Raw genomic sequence first — 24,038 nt, forward strand, 5'->3', positions numbered from 1 at the left:
CATTGAATGCATTCACACAATAAGGAACTCAGATTTGGGGGTATGAAGTTTTCTGTGACTCAATCAGTGGGTGGAATACTAATCCAATGTAAGCAATTTTGTCCTGAATTTCCATCTCATTTCTTAACCTGCTTGGGCCGCCAGACGTCCTGGCTACTGTTGGGTGAAATTTGGATAGACTCTGGACTGATCACCAGCTTTCACATCCGTGGGTGGCTCTCTGGCTGTAGAGAGCCACTGTGGTCTGCCAGCCCGGGCATCCTGAACTTTGTGATATTTTTCCTATTTTTATCAAGAAAATAATTTAAAAAATGTCCCCTAATTACATTTTTGTTTCTATTTTTCCTCTGTATGGTTTTTGCGGGACGGTGAGCCTTCAAACTCTGTCACAGACAAACTATAGAAGCAGCTGTTATGCAGTCAGTCATACAGCCCCTAGAGTGAGATAGAAGCCCCCGGTACTGGGAAAGTCTTTGAATGATCACATAAACCTAGACATGGAAACGTGATTATCAATGTTTTTGTAGAACTCTTCAAAATAAATTAACCTGATTTCTCAACATCATCTGTGTCTTCCATATATTCTAAGTAACGTAAACACAGACACTGCTCCATGTAGCGATCAGGCTAATGACATTAGCTGGTAGCTCCTCCCACAAGAGGCACCAAGCTCAGGAACACATTTTTTGTCAGGTGGCAAGTAGAGAATTTGCCGCACTACGAAAGAGGGGCCGGCCATGTGAAATTTCGCGCAAATCGCAATTAGTGTGAATGCAGCATTACAGATGACCTATTTTAAATATATGCTTAAAACTGAACCTATGAAAAGTGAATCTTTTTTATATGAAAAAAATGTAGCTCAAAGTATTATGTCGTAATTACACATAAAAAAGTGTCTTTATGTATGGTTTCATGGTAAAAAAAAACAGTTTTGGGGAAATATGGCAAACATTTAAAAGAGCAGACGTTATTGAGTTCATTCAGTATGAATAAGTGAGAGTTTGACGACAAAACATTCATGTGTACTACAGTCCAGCTGCTTCTTATGAGGAGTACACCTCCACAGAGGACTTTGTTTGGCATAATGACTGATACAAAGAATGAAGAATGGAGACATTTCTTTTCACAGAACTGGTGATAAACCGGCGTTTAAGAAAATTCCAGGTTATTTCTCTAAAGCCTGTCCAAAGGTATTTAGACTAGTTTATTCTGAGGGAAAGGCAAAAACAATGTGACAGTTTCTAATTGCTTCAAAATGTCCTGAAGAAGACCCCCCTATTATCTATTTAAATCGGCTGATAATGTGAGGGTAGGATGTGGAGATGGAGAAGGGTGGGAGGAACGGCTAGGAGACCTAGACAGAGGGTGAAAGCTATCCTCTGCGCGGCTGTCGCCTCATTATTTTCCATCTTGACGGACGCCTGAGCTCAACCCCTGGATGAACGGCCCTGTGCTGAATAAGTTATCTCCAGACACACAAAGGGAAGAGTGCGTTCCACAAACACAGCAATCCTGCATAGCATGAATCCCTTTTTCCTCTCCTCTCCAGTCTTTTCTCCCCTTTTTTTTTTTTACACCCACCACCCTTCCCCTTGTTCACTATAGACGAAAAGCAGGGCCTGCCACAGACTGAGATCTCACCTGTAATTTTTGAAGAAGTGCACAGTAGGTGGGGGAAAAACACAAGAGATATAATAGAATAAAAGACAGGAAGGATGCTGCCATCTATATTTGCTCCAAAGATAGGTTCCTTCATTTTGTTTCATCTATCTCTTTGTTTCAGCAGCTCCTCAATAAACAGAGGGACCTACTTTGGACAGCATCTTAGAGGATGTTTTTTGTTCTTAAGGCAGGGTTCACAGCATGATCACTGAGGATGTTTGTTTGTTTCAAGATCACCTGTACACAATATTCCCACGGAGGCTCCTCGGAAAAGATATGTGGAAACGGTTAATTTCCAAAATATTTCACAATCATTTTCTTTGTGGGGATGAGGTGTCAAACTTGCCAGTTTCTCACGCCTCCCGTCACTCAAAAGTAGAAGTGGAACTTTTGGACTGAGAGGCTCGTTCTTTCCTGACGGGAAATCAGAGGGTGCCACGGCCCGACTGGCGCTCGACGACAGATCAAACAGGGCATGTACCCTTGGAGTGACACCTGGAGCCACTTCAAGGGATAAGGACACCACTGATCTCTGGTGATCTCGTCAGAAGGAAAGTCAGTCAGGGTTACAGGATGTGGGGGAAAAAATAAAAAAAGTTCTTTCAGTTAGGATGGCTTGAGCCCGACTGAACAAAGCATCACCTCGATGTTTGTGTCAAGATGACCATGAGGCATTTGTAGGAATTATAGTGCATTTTTTTATAGATTTTTACATAAAATCTAAAAATTCTGCCTTTTTGGGGGGAAACAAGTTAAATTTTTGTGTTATTTTTCTGCATTTTAACACATTTTTCTTTAAAAGAAAACAGATTTCAGGGCAGCTCGGCCTCATCAAATAACAGAATCCTACTATGGGCTGAATAATAGAAAACAGGAGGTATGCAGGCAGAAAAAGGAGGCTTTGGCAGCCAGTTAAGTGAGTCAATCCTAAGCACACAAATGCATCCCTTATATAAAACAACAACAGGTCTTTGCCCTTGTCAACAAGCCATTCCTCTACAACCCGGGCTCGTGTGTGTCTACTTTTTTTTTTTTCCTCCTGCAAAAATTGTCCCATCAGCACTCTCTAATAGGCAAAGTGTAGGAAGAGAGGAAAGAAAAAGGATGAGATGAAGGAGGAGGGAGAGTCAGGAAGACAGAGTGAAGGCAGCGGCGCTTGTTTGGCTCGGGAGCAGCGAGTAATGAGGCCGAGGCGCTCCCTGTCATTGTCCCAGCAGCAGCCTGTAGCCACAGACAGGCACAGAGGAATAACAAAAAGCATCAGCTATGTCAAAATAAGACAATCATCTGACATTCAACACCCTAACAGAAGAAGGAATAAAGAGAGAGGGAAGTGAAACATTAAAATCTTATCTTATTTTTTAGCCTTTTAATCCTACAAAAAGGCCTTTTCTAATTCATTTCCATTCAACCCATTATCTGGATATTTCTGTGTGATTTTTAAGCTTTAATATCAGAAATATTCTTGCTTGAACCAAAAAAATGTTGGGCTTAATTGAGCAAGTAAAGGCAAAAAAAAACTCACACTGTCCTCAAATCTGTGAACATATCGTACAACAGCTGCGCTCACCTTGATATGTACTTTAAAGTTTATAAAGGCCATGCCAAAGGAGCACAGAAAATTTATACTTCACTTTGTTCTATTTCCAAAGCGAAAGCAGGCAGGACAGAACGTTCCCCAGAGGGAACAGAAAAGCCGGGGCGTGACTGATCCGGAGGGATGTAGCACCGTTTTATGGTGGGGAGCGGAGGGGTAGATTGGGGTGTTGATGATGCCAGGATGAACAAATTACAAAGCAAAGGGGATGAGTTTAAGGGCAGTACATGGAATTATTGTGGCAGCAAAACAAGAGAGAAGATCAGAGAGAGTTTGATCCGCCGGGAGAAATCTGCCCCACTTGGGGCAAAAAAAAAAAAGAAAAAAAAGAAAAGAAAAACAAATCAGGAGTTGTGTGATGACTCGAGTCGTGTTGCAAACAAACTGCACCGCGGTGTGAATGAAGGAATGCATGGAAAAGTACATGAAATAAACACAAGCATATCTGCATGTGAGGATAAAGCAAAAATTATTTAAAAAGTATCCCCGAATAATCTGATTTGTTTTAAAAATTTCCCTCAGATTTGTGACCTCGATTTGGTTGAATTTAAACTTTTAGGACTGTGTTCTTCAGATCCCCAAAAATAACTCTTCAAAAACAGAAATACTTAATTTTAGGTCAACTTTTTCTCTTCCCTAAAAATGCACTAAGCAGCTGGCAATGATGGAAAGAACCCTTTCTAAACATAAAATGACCTTTAGCTGAACTATTCTAGTAACACATTCATTTACAGTACTGTACTTATAAGGTATTTAAGTTGTAATTACTAGGGGTGTAGGGAAAAATTGTTTGGTAATATATCGCAATATTTAATTTGCAGACACCTGCATGTTGACCACATGATATTTAATCAATTATTTGAGCATTATGATCATTAAACAAAAATAATTTTACAATTCTATTTAACATATAAGCTGCATTAATATTCAAGTAGATTTTTTTCTATGTCATAGTGTCATGTCATGGTGATGGTACGGTCCTGGGATGTATTGCAATATGTATCGTCAGACATGTATCGCGATATGTATCGTACTGCCAGACTCTTGCCAAGTCATACTCCTAGTGATTACAATGTACTTTTGTTGTACCAACTGGATACTTTTGTGGCACTTGCTGTGTATTTAAGTGGTACTGTTTGGTTTATACGTGGTCCTTACTGGGTATTTTTTTTGGACACACTGGATTTTTACACGGTAGGTATTGGGTATTAACCTCTTGAGTTAATGTACCTCTTGTACCTTGACTTTACTTGTTAACTTATTGCATGTTTCATGGTATTTACCAATATATAACAAGATAGGTGAAAAGCAGAAACTACCTTTGAAATTTTGAGAAATAGTGCTTAGAACAGGAGTGGGCAAACTTTTTGACTTGTGGGCCACAAAGCGTTCTAAAACTTGACACATGGGCCGCATCAGATGCTTGAAGTGTTTTGGTAAGCGACCTCATATAAGAAACAACATGAAATCTGGACAAAAATATGATTTTTTTAATGTAAAAACTGTGTTTTTTGTTACTATTTAAGTGCAAATTGGTTGATGTCTTACAAGAAAAAACACAATTAGAAAAACACAGTGTTTGTTGTGTTGGAATGAACAGAAAAATGACCGTCTGACTCGAAAAACACATGTGAACATGAAAAAAAAAACAACAAATCTTTCACCACATGAATGCAAAACACATTTATGCACCTAAACACAAGCCAGTTTATTTGTGGTGCACCATCTAAGTGGAGATAACAAAATAAAGGGTAATATAAAATATTAATATCGAAAATTAATGGACTGTATTTCAGTATGGCAGGCCACATTAAATGGTTTAAAGGGCCGCATTTGGCCCCCGTGACGTAGCTTGCCCATCTCTGGCCTAGAATTTACTTTCTGCTTACTTATAAGTGTTTTTATTGTACTTACCTTGAGTAAAAAGATATGTATTTACATAGTACTTATGTGATATTTTATTATGTATTACATAGTATTTACTAATAATGAATAAGTATACAGAAATAAAAGGTCATGTTTTGAGGCCCTGTGAACACAGACTCTGTTTTCTTCTAAATGCTAAATCTAAATTTGATTTTATCCATTGAACATCTGACCTTTTTTCTGTTGAACCTACTTTCTTTTAAATACGAAAGTGGAACCCACATAGGACTCTCCCCAGAGGAACCCCAGGCAAAACTGGGTGCACCACTGCACTCACCTCTTTTACCCCCACTGCTGCTTGAACTTTATTTTTAAAAACACAGAATAAATCTTCAAACACGCCTTTTATTTATAAAAAAGATTAAAAAGTAATTTTTTTTTTTCAAAAGGGTTTCAAAAGAAAATTCTCAGAGGGTATTTTGTTGCTGCAACATCGAGTCGTCGCGTGCAAAAACAAAAGTAATGTTGGCGACACTTCATCAGGATGTTCTGGTAACGGTGCAACAGCATCCGCCCGCAGGTTTCCGCATCACCTCACTCCAACTTTTAGGCTGATCTCTTAATCGGTGTCGAGATTGCAGCAGTCTTTTTCTGAAGGCCGGGGTTCTGTCCATTCTGAATGCCCGTTGCTACTTCCAGGCCCAGCCATGAATATGGAGCTGTTCTGTGGCTTGGAGCTTGCTTATGTTTTCTGTCTGATATCTAGACCCCATTCCCATTTCAAAGGGAGGTCCACTCGGGGCCTTGACTTTTTGATCTGCCTGGCGACTGAGTCGACCACCTGCATGTGGGATCAGCTGCCAGCGTGAGCAGACAACCCCTCTGCTTCAAAATACACATCCTTCCCCCTTCATCCTCCCTTCGATGCTTCATTGCTCTTCACTGTACCCCCTCCTTCCGTGAAGCTGCCAAGAGCCCCAGTAGTTCTAACTGGGTCTGGAGCTGCATCCCATTCCCAACTGATCCGATCATGGATGTACGAGAGGCTTAAGATGCTCGGTATAGCACTTGTCAAACAGAGTCAAAGCTCCACAGAAACTACAAGGGTCTTATCAAAGATCCCAAAGCCTTTTAATCAGGGACAATAATCCTCATCATGGACTACTGTGACCCCTCCCACCGCAGCCAGCGCCAAACTTACCAATTTTATCAGACTTGATCAAAATGTCAAATAATTTGGAATTAAGGCATCAAAGATATCAGTTTGTGAAATGAGCTGCAAGCCCATAAAAGAACCAATTAACAGCTCCCGTAACAATCTCTTTCACTAATTACCCTTCGTTGAAGTTATGAGTTTCTGTCTGAATGCAACAACAGTTTCGCTTAAAAAACAAAGCCACAGCTATTTGGGATGTGCGTGTTTCCCCGGGTTGCTTGCAATAAGTGATATTCACAGATTCTTAAAGTTAATTAGCTTTCTTGAACTGCAGCAGATAGCCTAATGAGTGTCTAATTGTTTCTCGGCAGGGGTGACAGCCTTAAGAGCACTAAGAAGTGTGTAAGGTGTTGGTTCTATCGTACAACATCAACAGGAATCAGGAAACCACAACAAACACGTCTCGTCTACTTGTCTGAAATTTAAGAGAGCGGTTAAGAAAAGCTGCTATATTTATTCATCTTTTAGTGATGTAAAAGTTTATGCTAATCATGAAAAACATTTAGCATAAATTACTGAAGTGAGAAGGAAAAAGTATTACTAATCCATCAAAAAATATTTCTATCCATTTTTGGTTCACTTTTAGAGAACATTTTCTTTTGTAAATGCACTTTTCTGCATTAATAGTGTTTCCTTGCAATATTACAGTTCACCTTTCGCAGTCTCACTGTTTTGCAGATTTTGCGAGCTGTTTTGTTTATTGGCTTAATTTCGCTGGAGCCGGAAGTAAAGCATTTTTCATGGGTGACGTCACACTTGCTCAGTTCAATTCTTTTATACAGTCAATACTTCAAACTCACTAATCTAAACAAGGTTTTTCTATATTTAACAATGCAGTGTGTTCTACGTCCTGATTGGCTGTTGCCCTTGTCAATCAAATCAGAATGCATTCAGTTTGCCAGAGTAATAAGACTATGGTCACATATCCCCAAATGCCACCACACAGCGATCAAATTGCAAGATTTTCAGCAAATTTGGCAGGTGTCCCCACTGCGTTATTTTTAATCGGGTGTTGGCCGTAAAGGTTTCAAGAAAAAAGTTAAAATTTTATGGTGACTGAACAATTTTTCTCTAAAAGTGTACATTGGTCAGTGGCCACACGGGCACATTTCTAAATCGCGTGGTGGCAGTCCAGTGACAGACGGGGATGACAGCATTATGAAATCAAGCAGTCACAAGGCGGATTGCCGGCCAGCAGCAGCTCTGACCGGACGATGTGTAAATGTCTATGGATGGCTGTCCATATCAAGTGCAAACGAAATTACGTATTAACGTTAAAGTCCCATTAGAGGTCACACTCCTGGGTGTGTGAAATGTACCTTAACCTTAACCTGCAACCTTAACTCTTCCCCTAGGTCCGTGTAGCCAGGAAAAAAGTTCTTGGTATTTCAAAAACTACGTACGAATAGTCACTTTCTTCAAAAAAATTGCACAGCAGCATGAAATCTTCAATATTCTGCCAAAGACTCCCCATTCTATTCTTCGATCACGATTAAATCTTTGTTTTCATTCTACATTACTGTACTTATTTTTCTATAAAGGTTTGAACTTCATAGAAAAAAGTGTTTAGTGAGGAGTTTTACAGCTTTAAAACATCTATAATCTTACTTTGCGGATTATTTTTAGAGCATAACCCTCACAATAAACAGGGGATCACTTTACTATTAGCAAAGCAGAGAAAGCAAACATGAAAAAATGGTGTATAAAAAAGTGTTAAAGAATTGGTATTAAAAATATCAATAAAAAGGTATGGCCATTTTTCTCTAAGTTCTTCACTTGTTGAGATTTCTCCATAGAAAATAAAAAAATACAACAAATAAAAGTATTTCTTTTATTTTAGAACTAGGAAGGAATGAAACAAAGGTGTGTGTGGAGGGGCTGGTTCTTGTGCTCCTATCAAGCGGAATGGCAGGCAGTATACGAAGAGGCTCGCAGCCGGGCACCACTTTAGAAAGCCCTCATAAATCCTGATTTGAGAGGGGCTCTAACCAGAGGAGCCAAAGCACATCAAGAAGAGGGGGGGTGCTGGAAAGCACATAGACGGGAGGGGGCATGCCACTTAAAATGCTATGTCTGATTAAGTCTTCCCATTAGGTGACAGCTGAACTTTAACACTAATATGATAATATTGAAATAAGTGTGTGTTATTTACTTCTGCACCAGAGGGAGTGGGGGGGGGAAGAAGAGGAGGAGGAGGGAATGATGAATGATTTCTGGACAGCTTTGGGTGACATACCACGTGAGGTGACCCCCGTCCTCTCAATCCTCCTTCTTTCCCCCATAATCAGACTTGACAAAATAGAGACATATGCAGAAATATTGGTTACAGTTGGCGTCACAGCCCTGCTCAGGCCTTCCCTCCTTATTATCTGCTGGTCGCCCTGCGAGCCGCCCAGCAAATTGTCTACAGGCACTGAAGCATCTATTTCAATTGGCACTTCCTTCCCGCGCAAGGATTTCACATTCAGTCCGTGTCATTTACATATTACATTTAATCAAAATCCACAGGAAGGGGGGAACAAGAAACAAAAGCGTGCAGTTACGGTTCAGGGGTGAGCACACAGGCGTTTTATGAAATGGAGATGTGACTAGACATCACCCCGTTTGTGTGAGTGTGTGTTCTAGGGGTGGGTGTAATGCAAAGCCTATTGATATATTTGTGTTCAAGAGCTGTGTTTATGTCGAGGGAAGCTTTGTTTATGAACTATAGTAGGAGAAAGAAACAAAGGCTGCGAATGAGATACGGCCCGCAACTTTCCTTTGTGAAAAATAAAAGCGGAGAAAAGAATGGAGACGTGTACAGAGCGTACTTGTCTTCTCCAGCCCTTTTCTGTTCACTGGGCTGCTCGTTTCTTACAAATACTATAGAATTCCACCAATTACAGCTTCAGTGTACTCAGTTCACTACAATGATGATTATAATGGAGTAAGACGATTTAAAAAAAAGAAGTGTCAATAAAAGACCAACTCAGTGTGACACACATATACAGTTACTGACCTAAATAAATCAATAAAAAAAATGGATGGATTGTTGACACTTATCCAAAACAATTTTTATGAAAAAGTGCTTAAAAACGTCTCATGCTATTCACGACACTGTTGTAGCAAAAAACCAGCAAAAGCTGAGTCCCTACCTGCCTCTTACCTTCTCAGCATGCCAGTGAGGATGCGGGAACTCTTGCCCAAGTTGGCGTCCGTTTCTCTCAGCTGGAAAGGCAGAACAGTAAAAGACAGCTGTCATTTCTAATTCGAAGGCACACTTTTTACAAGGAAACAGCAATGCACATGCATAAAAATATATATTTACTATACTATACTATACTATAAAGCTTGATAGTCTTCTAAAGTGAGGAAAAAGTTTCAGATCATATCACAACATAGGCCTCCTCGTAGTGAAGAAATAAGTAGAGGTGTAAGGAAAAACTGATTTGGTGACGTAACAGAAAAGTTCATTTGGCAACACTTGTACTTAAATCCCGACCACTAGTTGGCAGCAAAGCACACTAAGCCTCTACGACACAACAAAAACAACAAGATCTCACGAGAACTACTGTTAAAATTTCAGTCAGCCTTGTGATTTTCGTTGTTATGAGACATGTACTTCTTTGTTTCTACTTGGGATGGATACCAAACTAAAACTCTGTGCAATGTTGCTACCAGTTCATTCTGGGCTCAGATAAAAATGGCTGAAGCAATGAGCCTAGCCTTGTTTATATTGAAAATGGGGTCATCTGGTAAAAAAACTGTTTTTTTTTTTAAAGATATATCGTGATTAAATGGGGTAGTTTTGAGATATATCACCTATCAAGTTGTGTGATGCATATTGCGAAATGTGTCGTATCACCAGACCCTTGCCAATACGCAACCCTAGAAATAAGTACAATAAGCATCAAAAGTGACAAACTAAATTTGGTGTTTCAAAAATATGTCCAATCAGAAATGCATGCATGTATAATAAAAATACAGCTCAGCCTATTATACAAAAGAGGTTTATACAAATATACACCTCATGTGTCTCAAGATTTCTAACTCCCTATTGTAGCAGTAAAATATGTCCAACACAAGAGGGTCTCAACTATTACATTTGCTCAGTTGCTAACAGGAAAAGTTACACAAAAAAAAAAAAAAAAAAAATAAAAAAGGGACTGGGATAGGCTCCAGCAACTCTGTGATCCCAAAAAGGATTCAACATGTTTGGAAAAAACGAATGAATGGATATAGGAACTCTTGATGTCAGAAGTCTCTTGAAGTAGCCTTGTTTATAACATATGGAGGTTGAAAATCTTTTTCGTTTTATTGGAATGCCTTTGCTGAAGAGTATTAAACCCAAGTCTGGTAATGTCCATCCATTGGTAAAAGATTTTTTAATAACTTCCAAGGATGGATTTTCATTTACATCCAGAAGAGTGTATGTTTTTTTGTTTGTTTTGATCACATCTTTAACTTTTGTACATATACAATATTGGAGAAAGAAAATGTTGCTAGAGTTTATGAGCTGACAGGGGTCTAAATTTCTTTAATCCAATGGTCATGAGAAAAGAGAAAAACAAAAAAATAGACATTTCTATTGTGGTGAAAGAATAACACACTCAAACTGTATAGTTGAGGCAGGTAAAAAAACTAAAGGTGGCTGGGGAAGTTGGGGTTTGGGAATCTATCCTCTGATGGTTACTACACTCATCTACCCCCCAATGGAAGAGAACACATTTTTGTGTTAATGGAACTGGGTGTTCCTCTTTTCACCCAAAGCATTTGGTTATAAAACAAAGAGATGAATTGCATTTTAGAAACAGCGTTTATTGATCTACTTTTAAAGTAGTTATCTAGCTATCAGGAGACGATCTACCATCAAAAGTTTAGAACTTACTTTTAGATTCACTTCAAGGTGGAAAAACAGAATATACTTTTCAAACAGTCAATGTTTTGCATGCACTATAAAACATAACTAAGCTAAAGCTAAAAACTACTTCTTAGTTGTGAAGGTAATTTTTTTTAACAACAAGGAACTCATCTTTTTGGGGAGAAAGCTTTATGATGGTGTAAGAAAAATGAGATGCATGTACTTTTGACCAACATGAAACACCATTTTATAGCATTAAAGTAAAGACTTTTCAACATAAAATGTTAAATGTTTTTTATATTAAGTTATAAAATTACATTAACTATTTTTAAAGTCACAAGAATTGTATGTTGGTTCAGATATTCTCTCTGTACACCCATTTTCCCAGCAACCAATCTTTTCCTGCATGTCCTTGCTTATTTTGATGTCATCTTTCTTAGCCTGATTTTTTTCCGATGTTCTCTTCCCACCCTTCCTTTACCACCTTCTTCATTTTCTTCCATCTTTCTTTCCAACCCTCTGGCAGCCTTAGCTGGTGCAATGCAGATTATTGGAGCCAAGGATCCATGTGGTACAGGGTAGGGGGTGAGGGACCTGGGGTTTAGGCCCTCTGGCAAAGACAACAAGTCCAGCAGTTGCCTGATGTCTGCCTATGCCCATAGATCTGTCCCCTAGACGCCTAACACTTCCTCCCAAAATACATTTCTCCTTTTGAATCATCCTTTCGTCCCTCCCCCCCCGTTCACACCTGCTGTGCCAATTTTTTTTCCACTTTCTTCCTTAACCTGAAGTGAAAACCAAGTAAATTTTTATATTTTTTGTGTGTTTTTGCAGTTCAGTGTCTAAAAATGTTTGTTCAAATTTACTTTTCAAGCAACGTGTTAAGATTTTTTTTAATTGTAAAATCTAATGAAATGTACAAGTTTGGCATGAGGAAAAATCAAACCCAATTAAAAAAAGAAGGATTTGAGTATCAGTGGTCAACCTCTGATTGGAAAATCGCATGTTTGGTTCCCGCCCCCAAGCATCGAAGTGTCCTTGGGCAAGACACTGAACCCCACATTGCTTCTGGTGGTTATAGGATGGGGCCAATGTTCGGCAACAAAGTGTGTGAGAGTGTAAACCATGCTGGACCTTCTAATAGGTAGTAAACCGCTAAATAAATATACACCATTTACCAATTCTTACATGTAGCTTATAAGAGATGGAGGTAAAAAAAAGGAAAAACTGGAAAAAATTGAGAATATTGGTTTTTAACTTTTTTTTTAAACAAAGGTATCAATAAATGGTTGTTACCTATCTGTGGATATTGTAAATAAAACTCAAACTCTCTCTGGTCGAAGCTGCAACTATCTACATGTACCATTTCAATTAATATTTGTGTATGTGTCTGTTTCCCTATTCATGAACTCATATAATTAAAAATGAATCATATAAATCAATTTAAAAGACAGTTACTGTCCTGTTTTTTTCATATTTGGTGGTTTTACCATCTTCTGAAGCATTTTCTGTGTGTGTTTGTGTGTGTATGTATTTGCTGGAGAGGTTAAGCAAAGAAGACCCATGGGAAGAGGGTGGAGAAAGAGAGAGGTAGGGAGAGTAAAATAAAAAATAAAAAAAAAGGAGCGCAGGTACTCTCAGTAGTCACTATAGACAGTTTTGAAAGGAGATGTTTGATTTTCTTTGAAATCGTCTGTGCGAGGCCCTCTGCCATGTTGTGATCTTTAAGCATTCAGCGCTGAGTGGGCCAACAGGGCTGGGCCCCCTTCCTATGTTTGGTCTTTGCTGCGTCTGCCTACCTGTCTGTTTGGAAGCCTGTGTGTGTGTGTGCTAGGAGGGGCAGCATTAAGGATTAACCGCCTCTGAGGTACAGTCTGAAGGAGGGAGTGGAGAGGTTGCTGAAATGCAAAGGAAGGACGGAGGAAGGAGGCTGAAAGGAGAGGAGATTCTATTCGGAGTAAAAAAGAAAAAAAAGGTCCTTAAAGCTGCAATTACACAATGAAATATTGATTCAATCAAAAAGTTCTGAGATTGACAAACATGAACAGATGTTAGATCTGAGATGTTATGGTGTTCTGCTGAACTTGCAGCTTCGTATTGACAGAAGGTTGTCAGCAGTAAGGATAGGATCTGGAAAAACAGCAAGACACAAGCCCTGGATTGGAAATTTCTGCTGCCTGACACCATGAAAGCTCCCCTTCATATTTGGATGTGTTGATTTTCATTTGTGTGCTACCTGGCACACTCCAAAAGTGGTAAATCATGACATTGCTGCTAACCGGCTTTCAGGCGTTCTGGTTTCGCAGATCTTTGTTAGATCAGATGTCTGAATGTGTGCAGATGCTGTGTGCTCTCACCCGCTCTCTGGCTTTCTGTATCTTCTCACGGTCGGTGTGCAGGTTGGAGAGAATCTCCTGTCCGACTTGTTCTGCAAAGGAATATGTAGCGTGAGAGGCAACACTTGTCGTAGTCATGCCACAATGTCACACCACAATGGTGGCAATATAACAATATGGGTTGTCTCTTCACCCAAAGCATCTTTATCTGAAAAAAAATGTACTTGAATTAAATCTGACATAAAGAAATCAATAACATAGCTTAAAAATGTCTCAAAATCAAATAAAGAAGCATATAGATCAAAATCAGCCAATATTTGTGTTATTCAAGAAAACAAATTAGCACAAAGTTGTAAAATAAGGCACCTAACAGGGTTACTTAAGGTCAATGTCATTTTTCCCACTCCAATGAAAATTGTGTTTTGAACATGTTCCTGTGGGGTTTTTCTCATTATAGCAGCCATACCATGAAAATTCTATTTTTTGAGCTTGTAAGTGTATTATACTGTTCAAAGAACCTCAAAATGACATTTTGATCCAATCACGCATTTCTGAGTAATCCTCTAAAAACCTGTGCTCCCAGCAGCAGCCCCTACCCATACCTACAAAAACGGGCGGGTCTTCACGTGCTGATGTCACAACATGAGACAGCCCCCTTTCAGGAAGAGTCTGCTCCGCCCCCAGTCCACAAAAATAACCAAATTTCATAAATCGTTTGTTTTATAGGGTTCCAACGGTAATATAAGATAATTTATATGGATATAGTTTACTCTGAAAGACTAAAGAAAATCATGATATGGCCCCTTTAAATTAAGCTTAAAACTGCATTTCTAGGTATTTATTTGCTCAAATCATTGTGAATCAGGAACAGATGAAAAAAATGTCATTTGAAAAGTAATGTTATGTTGGTGCTGTAAACTAGCAGGAGAACATGTAAATAGAGGGATGATGGGAAATGGGGGCAGGCTTACTCTGTACCAACAGTTCCGCCCACAACTCAGAGGCTAATTTTCTAATGAACTACTGTTGCTCTGCAAGAACTGTCCTAACAAAAAGACTGAATTTTTGGTTTTGGCTAAAAAAAAAAAAGTGCATAAGTAAAAGACCACTGAAAACACTTTTACAATAGATCAAAAGATGATTGGATGGAGTGAGAAGTAGAAACTAAATGAACTAACTTAACAGATTTCTTAAAATTCTCCCCTCTGTTGTGCTGGCATCAGTGCAGCCACACAAATTAAAGAATGAGAGTTTCAAAATGAGAGGAGGAGGAGTAGGATGAATCAGGAAAATAAGTGAAAAATCTTCGTATCGATCAAAGGCGGGCTTTCAAGCACACCAAACAAATCCAGAATAAACAACACAATTGCTGACTGTAATACGCTACACAGGTGCCGCACACCAAAGGGCCCACGTGCTGAGCGGCTGTTTTGTGTGTGGAGGGGGGAGCGGTGTAAAAATGGGCTACATCTGGCAGCTAAACAAGAGAAGAGAGAGAAGGATGAAGAACGAGTCACAGAGAAAGGGGATCAGGGAGAAGCAGCAAAAAAAACTGTCAAAAGAACACTATTTATTTCCCATTCATCCCTTTCACTCCCCAGCACTGTAAGTGACTCAAATGTGCCTCTTCCTGCCTTCATTAATTTCTAATCTGGGAAAAGACAGATTGAAGGATACCCAGATTAAACAGTGCAGTCAGACAGTCACATGTGACAAATAGGGCAGATTAAAAGACTGAGTGCAGGTATTAATAACCATAAAAAAAAAGAATCCCTCCCCCGTCCCGACTGGAAGAGAACAAGAAATAAACACGCAGGGAGTTGAAGCGGAAATCTTCTGTTAAAGACACAAATAAGCACATCTATCCATCTCTGTCAAGGCTGTTGGTTTTTTGTTCAATAAATGAGTGTGACAAGTATTGCACGAGGAGAGGTTTTTTTATGTCAAGTGGTTTATTGGAAAGGTTTGCAGTGCGTAACAAGATGGATGAGGTAATGGGAGAAAGGCAGTTATGTTTAGTAATTATTATTTCATGAATGTTTAGGTGACAACAAAGGTGAAGAATGCATAAATAGTCTGAACTATAAAGGTGATTTCAGTGAACTGAAGGCTGAAGCCACAATACATTTTTGTCAGCAGCTGTGATAAATGTAGTATATAACGTGAAAATGCGACGATGCGTGTTCTCAACTGCAGAGAATGTTGTATAAGCCAAAAAAATAACTTTTACATTTCAATCAATATTATTTCTGTATTTTAAGTATCTTTATTTTTGTCTTACTGACATTTCCTACCATGACTAAACAAGCACCAAAATTATCAAAGGGGTTTATACAAATATGCACCTTGTATGTCCAAAAAGTAAAACAATAAAATCTGTTCAATTTAAGCAGCCGGTGAACACAAGTTTAAGTACAAAGACCTTCCTGAGCAAATAGGCTTTTCTGCAGTCTGCTAAAACATCTTTATCAAAAGGTGAAATCAAAAAATCCCATTAAGTAAACCCAAGAAAGTTATATCAAAGTAAAGGATTTATGATAATCTAATATGGAGGCCGCAGGTTTTTGGGTTGTCTGGTCCTTGGTCATACACAGGAGTGGTGGCATGGTAACCCTTGTTCTACCTTAGGCATGTTTACATGAAAAGTGGGGTCATCTGGACCCCACAAGACAGAGTGATTAACTTTTTTATTTTTTCCCCAAGGATTTTGTATCTTCACTGGTGTCTGTAGCACCTGTAAGCCACCTGTAAGCGCAGTCATGACAAAGATTGTATCATTATATATGATATGTGAAGTCTTCACATCTTCTTTTATTGTCACTGACCAGTAATTCAAAGCTTTGTCAACTACTAAGGTAAGAAACAAAACATTTATGGAAAAAAAAATGATAGAAGTTTCTCACTTTAAAATATGTTGTTTGTTTTTTTTGCCATCAGTTTTAAAACACAAGTCAAGTCAACATCTGTGAAACAACACCTGTACAGCAGAGCAAGTATGTACAACCTGCACAGAAAGTTTAAAATCACTAAGAGGTTATGAGTAAATACAGAATTTCTGATGAAGCCCTAAATATATGCAAAAGAACTAAATTAAAGCTGTCCAGTTGATGAAAATAAATGGAAAAAGAGAAAGGATCTACTGCTAATGCTCCTGACTTGTTGCTCGTTAGCGTTTAAAATATTCCCCGCCTGTTTAAACGGCTATTAACAATTTAAATAACCCTGGCCTGGAGGCCGTGCTCCAACTCTCTTGTTAAAGATTCCCATCCCCAAACGCCTATTTAACAAGCCCATTATTCCATTACATTACATTTACATCAGCACCACTGAGTCTTAATTTAATGTGGCTCTTTAATGTAACTACACAAAGAGCATGTACAAAAACAGTAAACGCGGAAATCTGAAAGAGGAAAAAGCGTGTCTGCACAAAATTATTTTCTGTTAACACATAAGACACATTTTCTTAATTTATTTTTTTTCTACCCCAGAGCAAATGGATGTGGGTATATTCTAAGACACATCAGATTCATGTTTCATGATATCTGCCAAATAGAAAGTCATTAGAGATTACAATCCAACGCTTCTAATTAAATTTTTAGACAAATTCATCCAGTCTTAAAAACCGTGTGACTCAAGTAAAACTGTATCAGTAGCGAAAAGATTTTCAATCCAGTAGAGTTGTCCATCTTTATTTTTATAGTTTGCTTTTTAATAACAAAAACTTTACCTTTTTTTTTTTAAAGAGTAGAATCATTAAGATATTTTTAACTATTTTTATTTATTCCAAAATAAAGCGTAGGCTTCATATTTTAAAAATGCAGAGTGGTTGTGCATTAAATTAGAGCTCTGCTCCATTCCTCAGAATTATGGCGCTTAGAAAGCAACTCAGGAGCACCAACATGTCTACACCCTTCAATTTTAATTGGTGGTACAATCTATTTTAAACAAACTTTTCCATTGCAGTTACACTGTGTCTGAGAGCCTTGTATTGTTAACTGTGTGGCAGGCTTTCTTTTTTTTTAACCTGCTCCCTCAGTCCCTGGAGCCTAAAGAGAACATAACCTGACAGGGGTGTACCTAAAGGATCACCACAGCTCCTTCACATTTAGTAGTAAAGAGCACTTTTTTGACGGTCTAACACAAGCATCACATCCAAGACAACTCAATGTGTGGGAGGGTAAAGGTTAATATAAAGAAGAAACCAAGATTCAAATAGTGCTACCATTTCAAACTCACTAATAAATGAATACATTTGCATGTTTTAAGGATGTCTAGAGTTTATACCACATTCTTAACTACATCAGGAATAACAAGTCCAGTCCATAAAGAAATGCATTTACATATAGTAAGAATAAAAGTTATTCGAAAATACAAAAGGATTTTATACAAATACAAACTGTGAGTATCCAAAACTACATGACACCATATTGTAACAGTAACATGTTAGTCTAAAATACAAAAGGAGTTTATACAAATATCCACCTTATGTATTCGAAGTTACATGAAACACATCATTGTAACAGTAACATCTGTTGGGCTAAAATACAGGAGTTTATACAAATATACACCTTGTGTATTTGAAGTTACATGACACATGATTGCAACAGTAACAGCTGTTTGTCTAAAATACAGAAGGAGTTTATACAAATATACACCACATGTATTCAAAGTTACACGACACATGATTGTAGCTGTAAGATCCATTGATCTAAAATACAAAAGGAGTTTATACAAATATACACCTTGTGTATCCGAAGTTACATGACACACGATTGTAACAGTAACATCTGTTTGTCTAAAATACGGAAGGAGTTTATACAAATATCCACCTTGTGTATCCAAACCTACTTGCAATCGTGCAGGGTTCTCAAACTCCTTTTACCTTGGTCTTGAATCTGGCTGAGGCTGGGCCGTATGGGGTTCCATTTGCGCCAAAAATATGCTTTTGCATCCACTGTCTATATCTTGTTCCATTGGGCATGTCTACTGAACAAGTTTATTGAACATTTGATCAATATTCACGTCTCCATGTTTAGGCTCATGAGATCTTCCGAAGATTCTCTCAGTACAGTGAACTTCACTACCACTGCGTCTGAATGACGGCCACTTACGTGGTGTTTCTGTCTCTTTCTGACCGAGTTTGAAGACTTATTGTCCCACATTAACTCAAGAGGGAAAAAATAAAAACAAGAACAAAATTAGGGGTCTTTTTCAATTATTGTCTCGATGAAAATAAGAAAATTACTACAAATTTCTGGAGACTTGAGCAAGCAGCCTCCCCACTCCACCCCCTGTCTGTTGGCGAGTGCTCTCCGGGGGTGCAACAGGTTGGCGACCTGTCTAGCATGTATCCCACCTTTGCCCAACAGTAGCCGGGACTAGCTTCGGCAACCCAGCGGGTAAAGAATAGGATGAAAGTTTAGGACAAAAACGCTTGCATTGGATTAATTTTCTACCCACTGATCGAGACACTGAAAACATTATATGCCCAAAGCAGAGTCCCTTATTGGTTGGCGCGCCGCGGCCACTTCACCAAAATTCAGATATCTAAGCTCTTACCGCACCTCCTTCAAATCACGTTGCTGCCAGATCACCTTGCCGCACGACCTCAGATCGCGTCTGTGTTGATTTATTACTGAAACTGGCCACTTCTGGAACGCAAATCACGTTTTCCCTTCAGTAAAATGTATGAAAAAAGTGACAGAGTACAACATCAGGGTACCAGAGTGTACCATGAAGTGGACCGAATCTTACGGAACATTAAGTAAGAGAGTCATGGAATGTTCGTATGACTGCACTAAAACAACTACAAAGAATATCTAAGAACCAAGAGGTAGGTGATTGGCCAGTGTAGTTCATGCTCGTTTCTTTTGTCCAAAATAATCATCCTTTGGAGAGTGAAACACAACAGGTGTGTTAAATTGTATTAACAACTGTTCAAGTTTTCACTCATAAATAACAAAACAACACTCACTTTTTTACTTTTATTATGATGAAGGACAGCACATTTCAGTCGGTAGCCAAAATGCTTCAACAAAATCCACTAAAAGGTGCAGGTTTGTAATTTACCAAAGCCGTACAATAACATTTTGAAATTTTTTTTTAGCTTTGTGAACAACATATCTTCAGTTCCAGGTCTGTAACCAGAAATATTACATAAGGGGCACCATATTCTAAGGTGTACTGTCAATATTTGGGAAAATTGAAGGATTTTTATTTTTTAGTGTGTCTTAGGGTCCATAAAATACTGTAATAAAATATATTAAAAGTCAAGATGTATAGTCTATAGTCAAGAGTATTTGTAGTAGTTTCAGTTTATCCAGCTCTAAACCATCCATTGGCCCTTTCCCTGCTTGTACTTGAGTGGTGGTGGGCAGTCAGGTTGGATTTCTGGGCGCTTTCTTCATTTTGCCAGACTGTGTTTTATTCATCGCCTGTGCCCTGACCCCGCAGAGCTCCTGTTCTGACAAATCACTTCTGATTAAGACAGATCTCCGTTAGTCAGCCACTCAACCTGGCTTATTCATCATTCCACAGAAAATATCCCTCTCTACTCCCTCGTCCCTCCTCCTCCCAGCTCGTTTGCCTGTCTGTCAGACCGAAGCAAAGCACAAAAGAAATTTCCACTGCTGCTTTAAATGGCTGATTATGGACAATTGGTGGATGGAGAGACGTAAGGCTGTCTTATGGGTGATAAGACACTGATTTAATGGGTATAAATGACTAGGCCGATATGAGAGCAGCTGGTAATGGAACAATTTGTTTATAGCTGTATCGGGGTGGAGAGAACTGAAGGCTACATTTTCTTTCTATTTGAAATCCCCCTCCTAGTTTCCCTTAACCTCAACCTCAAAGTCAAATTCTCAGATTACCAGATTTACATTTTTTTTTTTACAGAAAAAGTCCCTCTCCGACTCCATTCAATGAGAATTGATGAGTCTTGGAAGGGAAAAGCTTGCTTTTACATTTATGAAATCGCCCATACAAACACAACCCTTTGGACAAGCTACACAAACATTGACAAAGCCACTCACATGTATCAATGCTTTCTGTGGGGTGGAAACTATTGCATTACAATATTTACCCTCAGTACGATTAAGTGTGCAATTACAGAAAAATAAAGTTCAGCAGGAAATTACTGGGAAACAACGCTCTACTTAAGCTCAGAGACAGACACAAGACTATTGTGTGAAAAAATCTAACAAACCGGATTAAATTAACCTGAACGACAACGCGACTAGTGGCAAAGGGCTGAGAGGCAGGAGGAGTGAGAGCAGAATGAGTGTTCCTTCTAGCAAATTGCTTGGACTTAATCAACCAGTCTCACTGAACCATCCAAATGAAAACTAATAGACTTGGATGCTTGCAGTGATTGCTCCACATGCAACAATGTGTGAACAAGAGCAATACTTTCTGAGGTCCTCAATTAAAAAAACAAAACAAAACAACAAAAAAAAACAGGGAATTTCTACAGGCGACTGGTCAGCATTTACACTTGTTTTGCCAGCGTTCACATCCCAACAGGTCAATTGTGAAGCTCAGAGCTGACATATAAATTCCATTTCCAGCCCAGGCGAATGTTTTTGTATTTGTTGATTAAATTTGTTCAAAACTATATAAAATGTATGAAGTATAGAATTAAAAACTCGAAACCAGATGAGCTAATTTGTTTTTGCATTATTCATAAGTCTGACATTTGTGTCATGCAATTGTGCTAGCCTAAAAGATGGAAAAAATTAACATGAGTGTATAACAAATACTTATAAATGAACATTTATACAGGACAGTCAGTCCAAATAATAAATCCACGTACAATGTTAAGGATTTGAATTGATTTGCACTGTACCAGGTAGATAAATGAACACTCTTCAGAGTATAAAACGTAAACCAAAACGTCGTCCAACTTGACGTGAACTTCAACCATTCGGCTTGCGCCACAACAAGAAAAATAAACCAAAAGCAATATTGAGCTGAACATGAAAAAAGTGTTCTTAGAAATGAAGTAAGACAGAGACGTATTTATAAATATGAGGAAAGAGAAGAAGAAGAAAGAGAAAACTTGATGCTCCCCTAGTTCAATTTCACAAGTTTAGAAACGCTAATCATCGCATTACTGTTGATTAAAAGCTTTTACGCCTTTAATCAGAAAGTTGACGGGCAGATCAAAGAGGGAAACGCACATTTTTTGCCGTCTAATTATCTGTACACCACCATACCTCAGGCAGCCCTTCCCTGCCTATCTCCTCAAACTCTGTGAAAGACTGGGAATGAAGATCTAACATTTTACCACAGTTCATTAACCAATAAAACGGAAGATTGGGGGGGGGTACACAAGCCAACATGCAAAGGCTTAAAGTCTTTATGATTAGTGAAAACCTAAAGGGGGCCTGTAATCATCCCTATTAACTCGTCTTGAATCGAAATGTCTTAATTACCTTTGCCAAAAACCGGACTGTCTAATTTGCATGTTTTGACAAAGCCAGTTAAGTGCTCCCCCCACACATAGTGGTAATGTATGTTTTGATTTTTCACCTTTTAACATCTTTATGATAATTGCCTTTAGCTAATAGTTAAATGAAATAGATTACTAAATGTGCTTTGCTGAATTTGGCCACCCAACTCCCTCAGCAAGTGGTGCAAAATGGATTTAATCATTAATTTTTCTATACTCACTTATGCTACGGCCACAAATTCAGCTGCCCCCGCATGATGGGGAGGGATAGGCAGAGTCTTCGAGATTTCCTACCGCCATAAGATTTTTTTAACAATCTTTGGCGTGGTTACGAATGTAGATGGTGGCAGTCGGGCAGCAGTCAGGTGGCAGTCAGGCAGCAGTCAGGCAGCAGTCAGGGATGCAGAATGATCCTCTTTATATATACGCCAGGGCTACCAGGCAGCTCGCGGCCGGTTCATATGGATGACCACCATCGCAGACATTTACACATCATCCAGTCAAAGCTGATGCCAGCTGGTGATTCAACCCTGTGTCCGCCTAGCTGTCATCCAATTTCACAATGGTGTCATTCCTGCTAGTCACTGGGCTGCCTAACTGCAACCTCGAAATGCGCCCGGGCGGCAGCTGGATAATTTTTTAAGAGAAAAATCATCCGTTTGCCGTAAAATTGTAACTTTTTCCTAAAACCTCAGCAGCCACTGCACATTGTGTAAAAATATGACTGCCGCTGCACGGCCACTGGCCAAATTTGCGGAAAACCTACATTTAGGTCGCCTTGCAGTGGCATTTTGGGATATGTGATCGTACTCTTATCAATGTTGTAAAACTGATACCAGTGTGGTATCTTCTAAGGCCAAACTGTCGAAAAGTTTCCCACATAAAACATTATTCAGAGTGTTCTTTGTTTTTGCACGAGATTTGGTTTGTTTTATGAGCAAAACATCAGTTTGCTACTTGATCCATGATCAAATTGTCTTTTGATAAGATGAAAGCAACCACCCTTTGTCCTCTTCTCATCTAAAGCCTACTTAATAAATCGTGTAAAACAAGCACACTTACAAACAACAAACTTTGTCACACTAGACGCAATGATTTAGTGTTGGTGAGAAAAGGAAAACGTGAAAATGAGGCATCAAAATTTAGCCTGAAGGAAAGTTGCAGGCATTAGTTAGATTAAACAGTTACATTGACAGTTACTGTCAACAAGAAACACATTAAAAATATTATCTTTAAACCAAAAAAAAAAAGAATAGTACTAATGAGTTGAGGAAGGGTGTGTAGATAAAACACAGAGGGGTTAGGGGGGTTGGTGTTAATCCCCATTTAGGTCCATGTGTTGAGATAAGTGTTTTTTGAGTTTTATTAGTTATCCTCTAATCGCCTGATGGTCTAACAATGGACTACAATATTTATCCGAAATAAAAGTTTTAAGCAAATTAAGAAACAAAAAGAAACAAGTTAAATTTATAAATTTCCTGTTCGGTAACATACCTCTTAAAACTGGTAACTTGTGGCTTGTTTAGTTGACCATGTTTCACATATAATTAAAATATTGTAATTTGCCATGTTTTTGTGGTTTATTGCATGTGTATTATTTTAAATGTATGAAGATCACCTACCGTATTTTCTATACTTTTACATGTGTTCATCTGAGGTGCTGTGATGATTCAGTTTCTTGGGGTTTAGAATCTTAATTTATACAGTTGCAATTATATTTTTTAGATCTTCGGTGATACAAACTGTTGTCAGACACAGAGCACAGAAGTGAATGCTTTTCATTGGGGTCACACCATCGCACTCCCTCTCTCTGGTGTAGGGCAAATAACACAGCTATTATCGGGGGCATGAGAAACAGACAACAACAGAGAGACATCACGCGCCTCATTTTACAATGACTGAGACCACAGAGTTGAAGGCAGATAATTGTCAGCTGCCACTGTGAATTTACGTGAAATCGCTCAACATGTGATGGGATGTAAAAACCCAGTGTACATTGTTCATTTGTGCTGACTCTGCATGGTCCCAATTCAATCAATGCGGCATTCTCAATGAAAACAGCTTAAAAA

At 38.7% G+C, this 24,038-nt stretch overlaps 1 protein-coding gene across 4 annotated transcripts in view; it reads right to left on the reverse strand.

Moving 5' to 3' along the window:
• vti1a (vesicle transport through interaction with t-SNAREs 1A) overlaps positions 1–24,038 on the reverse strand; it is a 116,982-nt gene that overhangs the window by 30,265 nt on the left and 62,679 nt on the right. For 2 of the 4 annotated variants that reach the window (XM_024284589.2, XM_024284588.2), the window contains 2 exons: positions 13,539–13,609; positions 9,487–9,548 (listed from right to left, as the gene is read on the reverse strand). In XM_024284589.2, coding sequence (XP_024140357.1) covers positions 9,487–9,548; positions 13,539–13,609 — 133 coding nt within the window. Of the gene's footprint in view, positions 1–9,475; positions 9,549–13,538; positions 13,610–24,038 lie in introns of all 4 variants that reach the window. The other 2 variants (XM_024284591.2, XM_024284590.2) reach the window with 1 other exon arrangement.

Source organism: Oryzias melastigma, linkage group LG19 (assembly GCF_002922805.2).
Source record: "Oryzias melastigma strain HK-1 linkage group LG19, ASM292280v2, whole genome shotgun sequence".
NCBI classification, from domain to species: domain Eukaryota; kingdom Metazoa; phylum Chordata; class Actinopteri; order Beloniformes; family Adrianichthyidae; genus Oryzias; species Oryzias melastigma.